The sequence below is a fragment of the Epinephelus moara genome, chromosome 9 (genome assembly GCF_006386435.1).
Source record: "Epinephelus moara isolate mb chromosome 9, YSFRI_EMoa_1.0, whole genome shotgun sequence".
NCBI lineage: Eukaryota > Metazoa > Chordata > Actinopteri > Perciformes > Serranidae > Epinephelus > Epinephelus moara.
In genome coordinates this window covers 3,913,512-3,927,082 of record NC_065514.1, presented here as the reverse complement: position 1 = coordinate 3,927,082, position 13,571 = coordinate 3,913,512, and the positions used below count along the sequence as shown (strand labels likewise).

Here is a 13,571-nt window from a genome sequence, read left to right as displayed (position 1 = left end):
TCTCCTGGACTGTAGAAGCTCAGGCTCAGATAGAAACACCTGCTCACCTGGCAAAGCTGTTGGACTCACCTGCTCAGGTAGAAGAGGAGCTGCAGCTTTGATTTGGTTCATTTCTCTTCTAATGAAACTCACTTTGTTCTTTTACTGATGACTCTCTGGTTTCTGTTCAGAGTCTGATGATGTCAGGTTGGTGCGAGGAGACAGTCGCTGTGCAGGAACACTGGAGGTCAAACAGGGAGACTGGAGACCAGTGATAAGCTTTCCCCCTGACTGGACCCTGAAGACAGCAGGTGTTGTCTGCAGAGATCTGGACTGTGGCTCTGCTGTTTCTGTAGGAGAGAGAGAGGAGTCCTCAGACAGACCTGTGTGGGGGATCAAGTCTGAATGTGTTCACTCTGGATCTGTCTGAGGGAGTGTGCAACACCAGGTTACTCTCGCTTAGCCCTGAATCTCACCTGCTCAGGTAAGTCCATCAGTGACATCATCAGTGACATCATCTATGACAGTAATGTTTCCAGTATGTTCCTTTCTCTGTAACAGTGACAGTCAGTGGTTTCCATTGGACTTAAATGTAAATGACTTCCTAAAGAGAAGTGAGCGTCTATCCATCCCTCTTCAGCCAATGGGTCCAGTGTGCGCCTGCGATGCACCAGATGGGTGGAGTCTGCACACCATCAGACAGTTATCATAGCCAGTAGATACACCGGACTGACTGCCCAACAACATCTCTGTGTCCTCCTCCATGGACGGGGTCTCCGAGGCCCAGCAGCAGGGGTTTCAGGTGCTCAGAGGCTCCAACTTCACCATCAGCTGCTCNCAATATTACGCAGATGAAAAAATGCAGTCCGTGAGGTCAATCATCTCTCTGTATTTACTGACCGGCTGCTTCAGCCAATCATCTCTCTGTATTTACAGACCTGCTGCTTCAGCCCAACATCTCTGTGTCCTCCTCCATGGACGGGGTCTCCGAGGCCCAGCAGCAGGGGTTTCAGGTGCTCAGAGGCTCCAACTTCACCATCAGCTGCTCCATCCAGCCACAGTACCCAGGAGGCTCCTTCCAGCTCACCTTCACCTCCTCCAACTCAACACACAACTACACCCAACCAGCTGTCAATCACTCTGCCTACTTCCTGTTTCCTGAAGCAGAGCCCGCCCACCAAGGAAGCTACAGCTGTGTTTATCACCTCTATGTTTTCTCTCATAACTTCTCCTCTGAGAGCCGTCTGCTCTCCGTCACTGTCTCAGGTAAGCTGACTGTTTACATGCAGGTTTGGAGAAGATGATTGGTCCACACTGACTGAAAATGATCAGCTGACCACATGTTGTTTCTGGAATGACACTGTGTCGACTGTCATTGTGTCACACATGTCATATAGTAACCAAACTTATACAAAGTGTTTCAATGGCAACAGCAACAATTTACTGTAGGACTGAGCATGTTTGGTTACCAGTATAACTCTGGTTCTCTGACAACTCAGTGAGGTGTTACTATGAGACTGATGTGACCAATCACAAAAGCTCCTGCCACCACATTATACTCTGTCAACACACCCCTTAAACCCAAACTCACCATTTCAAATGTAGTTCTGACAGAGGAAAGAAGGGCGGTGTGTTCAGGTACCTCACTCAGTGCTCAGAGAACCCAAACGTGCAGGAGGACAGAGACCCTGAACCCTCCCCATAGGGGGTGAACGATGGCGTGTGATCACATCTGTTGATGTGATTCAGCCTGTTGGCCCAGTCCAGGTCCCCCCCTGTTGTCTGGCTACCAGTCTGCTCGTAGCCAGTGATGCTCCTGAAGCCACTCCACACATCCTTCATGTTGTTCTGCTGGAGTTTATGTTCCAGCTTCCTCCTGTAGCTGTCTTCATCCTGCTGAATCCTCTCCTCAAGTTCCCTCCGAACCTGTTTCACCTCCTCTGTGTCCCCCTCTCTGAAGGCCCTCTTCTTCTAGTCAGGAGGACACTGATGTCTCTGGTGTTCCAGAGTCTGTTGTTGGAGAAACAGTGTACAGTTTCTGTTTGAACATTATCCACGAAGCCCTTCTGAGCCTCAGGATCCCCGGTTCCTCCAGTCTGCATGTCCAAGTGTTCTTGGGAAAGATACTGAATTGGCTCATGTTTAACTGAGTATCAGGTGGCCCCTTGTATCAATGTGTGTGAATGGGTGAATGTGAGATGTAGTGTAAAAGTGCCTTGAGTGCTCAGAAGACTAGAAAGGTGCCAGACAAATGCAAGTCTGTTTGCAAGTCCAGTTTGTGTCCTGAGAGATTGTCAATGTCCTCTAAATAAACTGTCATGAGTTACAGAGCACATCACAGTCCTGCAGAACCTCATTGGTCTCCTGTGTCTCCATCTCCATCTCATCACAGTCTCAGGAGTCACAGGCTGCTGTAGGACTAGAGGCTTATACAGGGGTAGAAGGTGGATCAGGTTCTGGTCTGATCTTCCAGTGCGGAGGGAGGGCTACCATTGGCAGACAGCAGGGGGGAATAAGTGTGAGCACACAAAGACAAAATGGCTGACAACAGAAAAAGATGGCTGAAACTAAAATGGGGGTCAGTCAGGACAAAGAAACAATAGAACAAAGGAAACTTGTGAATGTTCACTGAGTTCTCTCTCTGAGTGTAGCTCTGTTGAAAGCCAAAGTAGACGATACGTTTGTGTTCTAAGTTGTATAAAAGGTGCCGGGTTAATAAAACAGATGTTGAGTTGTATGCAAGACTTTGTCTGTGTGAAGCATCAGGAAACTAACATCACCTTAGCTTTGGCAAAGCCAACTGACTACAACCTGACTACAAAGAGATCGCAACAATAAAACTCACAGAACAAACATCAAATCAATACATGTTACACAGACACTGACAAAAGTCAGCAGTCTTGCTCAGCCTGTGCTTTTGTACTAATGCTCTGCCCAGTTGTTACGTTACCAGTCCATGAATGGAGGGAAGAGTTGCTTTGTTGTGCAGCGTGTTAGCTGAGGATCATCTGTTGTGGATGAGTAAAGCTAAAAGAATTGTGGTTCCTGATGCAGTCCCTGCTGTGCAGTGTTCCAGTGGTGCAGAGGAAGCTGGTCTCTCTGTGTGTCCTTACAGAGTTAGCAGTTCAGCGCTAACAAGGCTTTGTTCTTCTTTGCTTGGAAAGTTAGCTTGTAAACTTTGTGTCTGCTGAAGGCGCTAACTTGTCTGGTGTCTTCTACCATTTAGAAGACTTCAGTGTGGCTGCTCTGGAGGGTTTGTTGGCCAGGTGACATCACAGAGTGGCATGTCAAGGTGACCAGTGGTAATTGAAAACTGGGTCCATGGGTGGAACTTCACACTGAGGTGTGAAACGTGAAGTATCCTGGGTAACTGAGTTCAACTGGCTGATGATCAAAGGAAGCCACAGCAGCCCTTTTCTAAGAGGGCTGAACTTACAGGACGAGTCTTTACCTGTTCAGTTTAGAGTTAGACAAATGAACGAAAATCATCTGTGGAGTCCAGTGATCCCAACAGATGTGCTGGAGCTTCTGTAATTGGTCACAGCAGAGGGTGATTCCCATAGTGAGACACTGAGCGAGGGTCAAAAGAGAACCAGACACTGAAGCTGTTTGTGGTTTGTTCTAGTTTACACCTGAGTACTGACTGTTTAATGTCACAGATACAGCTAGAGGCTTCACTGTATCAGCCTACTGTCTGGTAGGGAAACACCCACATGTCAGCCCACATAGAAAAGTCTCACTAAAGTCACCTCAGGTTTATTTCTACAGATTATTCTCATAGGACTTTATCATGTGAACAACAAAAGATGTAATGACTTTCTATGTGTTTGTTCAGATCCAACACCTTTCATCATCAGAGCCGTCGTCCTGCCGCTGATTCTGCTGTTGGAGAATATCATCCTTTACTTCTACTGTAAGGTACTGACACGTGTCTGTTGTTTAGACCTCTGACTGACATGAAGCACTCAGTCTGTGTTTATTGAAGTGAAGAGAGGAGTGATGCAGGAAGTCACATGTGTGTGCTGTCATGTGTCTCCAGGCCAGCAGGGGGCAGAGGGTGGCCAGACAGGAGAACATTGAGCTGGATTATTATAACCTGGGTGTTGCTGCAGCTGAAGGAGGGCTGACTGAAGAGGAAGGAGCTCAGGGAGCAGAGTAGCACCTCCAAGGAGCTCACCTCACATCCACATGGGTTTTTATACGCATGTTCCCTTTAAACCAGAAGGATGGAGTTATGATATTACGTTATATAGTATATTTTTCTTAGTGTCAACATGAAAAGACCAAATCAACAAGGTGTTAGTCTCTTCATGCTGTCTGACTTCCTGTCAGCTCCGAGCCCATTGGTTCCTACTGAAGACGTCAATCTTTAAAAACACAAATATAAAGTTTCATCTGAAAACTAGACTTGAAAGCAGGTATACTGGAGTCGGAGCAGCCGGCGCCGTTCAGAACCAAAGATACACCAACACAGGTCCATCAGGAACAATGTTGGTCAGATAATGTTTTATATTAAATAAAATAAACGCCTCAGAAAGTTCAATCAATATTAGAGAACATGTCGTTGTCACCGGAGCAGCTCCAGACTTTATACCCTGTGACATCACAAGTTTGATTTTGGATTTAGGAGAAAGTTGTACATGTTTACTAATGTTTCTTTTTACCTGCCATAGACCACAGGAGTGACATGTATGAATTCTGAAAATGGGTGTGGTTCCCCTTTAATCTTGTGATTACTGATTTTGTTTATTTCATAACATTGTTGCTTAATTGTGTAACGAAGGAATTTACTTATTTATGTGCTGGATGTGACGACCTGTAGCTCACCTGGTAGAGTGTTTGCCCCATATAGACTGAGCCTTCTGCAGCGACACAGGTTTGATTCCAACCTCCCACATTTCCTGTCTGTCTTCATCTGTGCCGTCATTAAAGGCAAAAAATAATAATTAACAAAATAATATCAGTAATATTTGATGATTTTGCTTCGTTCATAAGAATTTTCTTCATTTTTATAAGAATTTTGCTTAAATCATAAAAATGTTTCTAATTTTTGAAGAAAGAATTTGCTATTGTAATTATTGTAATTAAATTAAAAAAAAAAAAAGCTTAATTGTGTAATGTAGAAATTTACATAGTGGTGTACGGTACCATCACTAAATAGAAAAAAAAAATAAAAAATTTAAAAATATCTTTAATATTTGATTTTGCTTTTTTCGCAAGAATTTTATTCATTTTTATTAGAATTTTGCTTAAATAATAAAAATGTTTCCAATTTTTGATGAAAGAATTTGCTATTGTAATTATTGTAGTTAAGAATTTAAATATAAACCAAAAAAAGCTTAATTATGTAATGTAGAAATTTATTTAGTGGTGTACGGTACCATCATTAAATAGAAAAAATAAAAAAAATAAAAAAAATATCTTTAATATTTGATTTTGCTTTTTTCGCAAGAATTTTATTCATTTTTATAAAAATTTTGCTTAAATCATAAAAATGTTTCTAATTTTTGATGAAAGAATTTGCTATTTTAATTATTGTAATTAAAAATTTAAATATAAACAAAAAAAGCTTAATTATGTAATGTAGAAATTTATTTAGTGATGTGTGGTACCATCATTAAATAGAAAAAATAAAAAAAAAAATAAAAAATATCTTTAATATTTGATTTTGCTTTTTTCGCAAGAATTTTATTCATTTTTATAAGAATTTTGCTTAAATCATAAAAAAGACAAAAAAAAGAGAAAACCAACAAAAGACAAACAAATAGTAAAAATAATGAATGATTTTGTTGATTTTATAAGAGTTTTAATCATTTTTATAAGAATCTTTGATGAAAGAAATTGCTATTGTAATTATTGTATTTTTTTTAAGTAGAATATATAAAAAAAAAATGCTTAATTGTGTAATGTAGACATTTACTTAATGGTGTGCGGTACCATCATTAAATAGAAAAAATAAAAAAATTAAAAAATTATCAGTAAGATTTGATTTTGCTTCCTTCGCAAGAATTTTATTAATTTTTTAAGAATTTTGCTTAAATCATAAAAATGTTTCTAGTTTTTGATGAAATAATTTGCTATTGTAATTACTTTAATTAAGAATTTAAATAAAAACCAAAAAAAGCTTAATTATGTGATGCAGAAATTTACTTAGTGGTGTGTGGAACCATCATTAAAGACAAAAAGAAAAGAAAACCACGAACAGACAAACAAAACAAAACAAAATAGGAATAATGAATGATTTCGCTGCTTTTATTAGAATTTTGCCTTTTTTTTTTTCTTTGTAAAGTATTTTGCTGTTTTAATAAAGGTTTTGCTCAGTTTAGTGATGACGGATTTTGTGTATTTCATAAAAATGTTGCTTAATTTTTAACTGAAAGGATTTGATACCAAATATCCCCATAACTAATGAAATTATATGAATAAAGATATGAACACGTGTATCAGGAGCCTTCAGAGATCATAAAGAATACAACAAAAATGAGAGGTTTATTCTACGTGCAGAGGACGTTAGTTCAGGACGTCTGTTTACAACCAATTAAAGACAATATGAGGACATTTTAGGACAGAATTAAAAACACATACCTGCACAGAGACATTTAGTACCAGCACTACTTTAACAAAGTACTTTAGGGGTTTGTGAAGTTGGTCCAGGAGGATCATTATTGGACGTGGAAAAGACGACACCATGTGACCAGCCTGTTCTCATTCTGCAGTCGTCAAATACCACCGCTTTGTCAGTGATTTTGGTGTCACGTATGACAGTATAATATGCAGTGGGGGGCGTCAGTTTGTGACGTGGCCAGACAGAACCTGTTGTGCTGTGATGATAGGCCACTGGACGGCATCGGGTTAAAACACTGCCGGTAACGGTGTAACATAAGGAGCATGAAAGACCCTGTAGGGTGGATGGGAGGGGCGGTGGATGGGTCCAACCAATCCTGGACTTTCAGCTGAGACCCTGGTGTTCGCTTCCCGTGTGAATGTAGAGTCAAAGCATGATGTTTTTCTAAATCTAACCACGTGCTTTTGTTGACGTCGTGGTGTTGGTTGCGGCGTGCCGGAACATCATCAGCAGGTTATCTAGCCGTAATATATAGACGTGAAAGGCCAGTGACAAAGCGGAGATATGTGACAACTTGGGATGAGAACGTGTTGCAGCGACCGTCTGCTCACAACCATTTAACAAGCAGAACCAAAGCTGAGCGCCATCAGAAGGAGAACTTTCCACTCACCTGTGCAGCTCTGTGTTCAAATATGTGGCAGATATTCAGCGTTGATGTCACCATTGTTGAATCATGTTTGCTGGAAGCTTCCATACACAGAGAGATGAAATGATGCAGATGACTGTAATAAATGGATCAGTGTCATCTACTATGTTCAAAGAAAATAAAGCCTCTTTAATAAACTATCAAACTCTGTGAATGAGCTGATTTGAAGTGGTTTCCTCTTAGTTGGGAAAATGTTGTGTTTGCTTTCTTTGCCTTCACCAGAGAAGATTGGACTCTGTCACTATCAGCAGATAACAGATCTGATAAGAACCACAAACTGTTCCTTCATGTGAATGATCAGATATGAAGTGTGATTGGTGTGCTGTTGCTTCAACTGGTGAATGGCTGCCTTCACGTTATCGCTGTGCTTGTTTCTGGATGTTTGCTGATATCTTAGAATGCGGTCAGATGAACCGCCATCTGCATTTTGATGCTCGTCTATTGGTGGTGTTACGGTACTTTGGGCGGGACAGAGGGTCAGGACTCAGGAACATTTTCATTGGATCATTTGATCACAGTCCCACATTTGCTCCTTAAAATGTCTTCAGGGGCCTCGTTTATAAAACTGTGCGCAGGACAGCTGACTAAAGGTGACGTACGAACAAAGCACAGAAAGTGCTTAGGCACAGAAACATCCTGATTTATAACACAGTGCGCGCGCATGTCCCACACCTGTTTCCCTTTATAAAGCACAATCTGCTCGTAATCTGGTGCAGGTGAGCGAGCGTCTTGCCCCACCCATAGGTGCCTATAAATGGCCAGTGAAACGCCCTGAATGAATATTCATGAACAAGAAACTGCAGGAAGAAGAGCACGGCAAACACAGCATCACCAGGTAAGAAAGGAAACTTGACACAGTGTGAAGATGAAGTTCTTGTTGAGGAGGTTGAAAACAGGAAATGTTTGCTGGGCTCACTATGGGTCATTACTAAGGCTAAAGATGCAGTGGAGAGGCAGCTGGTGGCAGATGCTGTAAATACTGCTGCTTCAGACTGTGTCAGAGGTCAAGAAGTGGTTGGCCACCCGAGCTCAGCCCCCTGGGTGAGAAACTGGCAGAGATCATCAGTAAATCTGCTCAAAGGAATGATGTCACATCTCATACAACAACAACAACAACAACAACAACAACAACCATCACAGGTTGTAACTGTAAAATAAATAACTCAGGTGACGTCTCACCACCTGACCTCGCCTCAGTGATCATCAGCTCCATCTGCGGAGGGGGGCGCAGATTGTAAACCACGTGCACTCAAGTTGTGTTTAAACACGTATGTACAAACACAATGTAGACGTTATCCAAAACAACTGGCTTTATTCAAAATGAAAACTATATTTCTTTCTCGTAGTCCCTGGGTGTTCCAGTGAGCTCAGTGGTGATGCAGCTCAGCAGAGCGTGCCCAGCGTCTGCCCTGCACCTCGTGCGTCTCATCCATCCAGCAGCAGCGGACGTGTCGTCACTGATTCACTGATTCATACCTCTTGTGTTCATAAACGATGCGTCACATCCAGACGCTGGCGCCCAGCAGCAGCATTTGGCTCAAAAGCCTTGTGATAGGGCTCAAGGGTCGGGGTCAACATCCGTGTGCACATTCTTTAGTTGTGCCACATTGTGCAGCACCGGCACAGTTTGGTTCCTGCGGGTGCGTCTTTGTAACGTCGGGCCCAACGCAGCGCAGAGATCCAGCAGCACCACACGCAGCAGTCTGAACCGGCTCATAAGCCATTCATCATCGTTGGCCAGTAGGTCCTGCTGGTCCCTGAAGATCTGCTCCCTCCAGAGTCTCCCATCCACCACATCTTCTAACAGTGCCGAATAAGCCATCGTGCGTCTTTACGCACTGTGATCGCTGCTTTTATACCCACCCATCAACTGACTGATCACATGTGAAAAGGGATTCACTGATTGTAACTGAGGGCCAACCAACACGTGACATAAATATTAATAATGATGATTATACACGTTATTTGTTGACACTCTTTCTAACAGTGACTCAGCACTTTACAGTGACACACAACACTTTTAACACACAGCGATAAAAAGAATTAAAGCCATAAAACAAACACTTTATAAAACACAGTCTATGGGCTCACAGAGGAAACAGTGACAGTCTGACCTCAGATCTGCATCGAAAACAGCTCCATCACATGATTGGTCTGCGTTGGTCTCTGAGCTCCTTGTTCTGGTCAGCCAATGAGAAAACACTGATATGAATTATTTTAAACTAACTGAGAGAGGATTTAGACAATGTTGATTCTGATGGCTCCATGTGGGGACAATTTCTTTATTGATTTTGTTTTAGTGAGTCTGTTTTTAAATTAGTAGTTATGTTAATGATGTTTTATTATTTAAAACTGGGTCAAAATGAGTGAATGACTTAATAACCACGCAGTTTTTATTTGAGCGAAGACAAAGTGATGTGTCCTTTAGGCCAGCAGGTGGCGCCAGCTGTACATCAGAAAAACACATGATTAGAAACTTATAATAATGTTAAACTTTATTTAAACAGAAAAGATGAACAGTTGTTAGAAAATATCAATACAAAGGTACAAGAAGCTCTTTGATCCAAAAACTGAAGCTGGAGGACGTCTTCATCGTCACCTGAGGATGTCTTCATCATCACCTGAGGACGTCTTCATCATCACCTGAGGACGTCTTTATCATCACTTGAGGACGTCTTCATCACCTGAGGATGTCTTCATCACCTGAGGACTGCTGTGGTAAGACAGATTGTATATTTTTATACACACAAACCAACCTGAGTCAAAATGTTTAGAAATGTTTTAATAGTGATTTAAATAGAAAACTTTAATTTATGTTCTGATGTTCATATTCATGATCATTTAATAAGTTAAAGGACAGAAAACAACATCGACAGAAACATCAACAAAACTGAAAACTGTTTCTTAACAAAATATATAAAGTCGATGTCACAAACCAGAAAACACACAAACACAATTTAACTGATCGGATCAATAAATCAATCAGAAAAACAAAACCAAATCATCATGAAACATGTCTGTCTGCTTGTTTCTATGTCCATGTCTTTTTTTACATGTTTGAAATAAATATCAAATATCAAAAACAAAACACAAAACTATTTAATATATTGATATTTATGACATGTGACTAACTGCAGAAGGTAAGGACAAGTTGTTCTTGTGTGATTCTGAAATGTTGAGACACGTGCTGCCTTCACTTGCAGCTGGTTTGCTCATATTTTCAACATTTTCATTTGAGACGTCCAAGTAACAAGAACACTGATGCTGAGCGACAGACACCAAAGAAAGAATTTAAAGCGACTGACACCAAAGAAAGTGTGTTCTAGTTCTAAATCTACTTTTGTCGACCATGGCACGTCTGTTCTTGGAGGACCCTGTGGACGAAGAGGCAGTGTTACTGAGGAGGGAGTTACGCATTCGTTGGGAGATTATTCACAGGCCCAGCACTGACATATTATCATTTCCAGAACATTTTCTTTTTTCACATCACAGTCCATCATTTATATCCATAACCTCATCCGTCGTGACATAACCAACGTCACCAACCGTGGACGTGCACTTTCATCTACCCAGATTCTTTGTGTTGCTCTTTGTTTTTTTGCAAACGGGAGTTTTCTGTATAATATTGGAGATGCAGAATATATCAGTGCGGCCACTGTCTGCAGAGCCGTGAGAAAAGTGTCCCTAGCTCTGAAACGTCTATTAAACTCTTTTGTTGTGTTCCCTGGACATAAACCTGTGAGGGTCATCAAGGAGGAGTTCCACAGGATTGCAGGTGAATGATGTAGAAATCAGTTAAAATTTATGATTATAAATCATATTCAGTTAATGACATGGTGCTGCAACCTCAGACTGGGATTAGTCATTTTAATTTCTTTTAGGATTTCCCGGTGTGATAGGGTGCACTGATGGAACCCACATTCCCATCATTGCTCCTTCACAAAATGAAGGAGACTATGTGAATATGAAGTCCATTCACAGCATTAATGTGCAGGTAGATTGACTGTCTCAAAATGTCAGACTGCATCACACTGCACAAACTCAAAATCATACCAAGAATATGTGTCTTATTTCTAGTCAAAACAAATCACACCTGAAAGTAACTTGTTTTTAGACAATTTTCACTTGAAAAATAATGAGGTGGGATTAACACCATTCCACCTGTTTGCATCTGTAGCCTAACATTATTGTGATTGTATAAATGTATAAAATAAATTTAAACTTTCGCATTGACTCGAGCAGTAATTTTCTCCCACGCCGACTCCCGTTCCTTCGCTGCTGCAGCCGTGTTACTTCTCTTCCTGAAAACAGCTTCAAATTCGCTGTATGAGCGCATTAAAAAATCCAACTCCAGAGGAGTAAAGAAATGCAGACCTTTTCTTGTCGCTTGTTGCCATGGTGAATCGTAGTATCGGGGCTCCACTGATGGCGGCTTTTTAAAGTCGTGGTGCACGCGTTTGACTCAGAGTGGACAAACTCTGTGTTGATTGAACACTGAGTCGAAACTTGTCCGAACTTGCCAAGTCCAAAAGTCCGAACTGCTGAACTTGAGTATTGAGAAATGCCTTAGGTCTTGTAAAGTTAGCTAGGAGACACTGAGACGAATTCCCGTAAAGTATCACCTATTCCTGTACGCAGATATATAGTGAGGACAGCACGTGATGATCAGAGCAGACATGATGTGTTATTATTTGAAGTTTGAGGGACGATGTTTGAATTCAGACGTTAGAAGGAATCCAAGAGGAAGTGACAGCTCTGAGCTTCCTGCAGAGATTCACATCAACTGAATATCTTTACAAAACAAGGCATTTAAAGACGTCACCTTGGACTGTGACAAACTGTGCTGCACATGTTTACTGATGTTTTATAGACTCAGTGATTGATTACTGAAAAACATCATCATAGATTCATCAATAATCAATATAATGGTTATTCACTGCTGAAATTCAGTCTCCTCTGAACGACTCTGCTGATGTTAACACGTCTACAGGAAATAACAAGAAGACTCTGACCACATTAATCTTATAGGAACATCTCAGCCTGGTTGTCATGGTAACAGAGGCCACAGTCCTATAATTAGTAATTTATCAGCAGCTTCTTATCTAATTAAAGTTTTTCAGTTTCACAGAAATGCAGTTCAGAGAAGTGAGGCCGCTCTCTGCTCCCCTGCCTTTACATGCTCGCAGTCTTCACTTAGCAACAGTTGTCATGACGCTGATGTGCAGACTGGATACTTTCACACAGACACACTGAGAGAAGCCCAATAGAGACAGAGTGCATTTAACTCCCGCCTCCACCGTTGACTTTGTATTACCTGAAGGTGCCTCCTTGTCTCTAAAGTCTAGCAAACACAAACTACCTAAAAGCTGCTCTGTGGTGGGATGCACTACCAACACTGTAAAGAATTCATAACTAAGTTTTCACAAACTGCCGAACCAAAAAACTGAGCTTTAAACAATAAGACGTGAGGCATGAGCAGGAGGATATGAGGAAACTGTGGGATCCTGACACTCAGTATGCAGACATGCAGCCAGCATTTTGCTAATTTGGCCAGACAAACTGTACAGGTTGAAGCTAACTAAGCTATGTAATGCCTGGTTTTGATCTTTGGAATCTTAAATGGGGGTTTTACCTTGTGATTCAATAAAATCGTTGAAAACATCAAAGTATGTCACCACTGGCCGTTCAGTGGGATCTTTTCTACAAGATAAGCAAAGAATAGAATAGAATAGAATAGAGTTTATTGCCATTTGCACAGGTACGTTACAGTACAGGCACATTGGAATTCTTGTGCGTCTCTCTTTGTCAGCTTAGTTAAAAAAAAATATATATATATAAAATAGACACGTTTAATTAAGACCTAAAATAAATAAAAGAGCAGCTCAAATACTGCAAACACACAAACATACAAATCCACTCATAAGTGGTAATACAGTACAGTGGATGTGGAGAGAACCCTGTATAAAATAAATATAAAAAGATGTAACGAGTAATGACATTCCTAATACTGATCACTTATTGCACATAATATATTGCACATGTGGAGAGTGAGTCCATTACAGTATTGCACATTTTGTATATGTAGGGACAGGTAGTGTCAGTGAGGAGTGAGATATGTCTGTCCCTCCTTCATGTCCTGTGCCACCAGTCTGACAGTGGATGGAAAGAAGCTGTTGTGGAATCGGGCCTTGACAGTTCTGATGCTCACAGGCCTGCGCTGTCTCAGGTTGTAGCCTGACTCCACCCACTTGAACAGGGCGTGAGCTGGGTGATGTTTGTCCCTAATGATGCTGTGTGCTCTCCTCCTGCAGCGCTGGGTAT

The 13,571-nt window shown here is 41.2% G+C and overlaps 1 protein-coding gene across 1 annotated transcript in view; it reads left to right on the top strand.

Moving 5' to 3' along the window:
- LOC126395948 (uncharacterized) overlaps nt 1–4,259 on the top strand; it is a 4,995-nt gene extending 736 nt beyond the window's left edge. Inside the window, exons 2-8 of the mRNA XM_050053751.1 lie at nt 16–77; nt 171–250; nt 336–463; nt 654–781; nt 916–1,245; nt 3,815–3,897; nt 4,019–4,259. Coding sequence (XP_049909708.1) covers nt 16–77; nt 171–250; nt 336–463; nt 654–781; nt 916–1,245; nt 3,815–3,897; nt 4,019–4,138 — 931 coding nt within the window. The 3' untranslated portion in view covers nt 4,139–4,259. The remainder of the gene's footprint in view (nt 1–15; nt 78–170; nt 251–335; nt 464–653; nt 782–915; nt 1,246–3,814; nt 3,898–4,018) is intronic.
- Nucleotides 4,260–13,571: the final 9,312 nt, after the last annotated feature.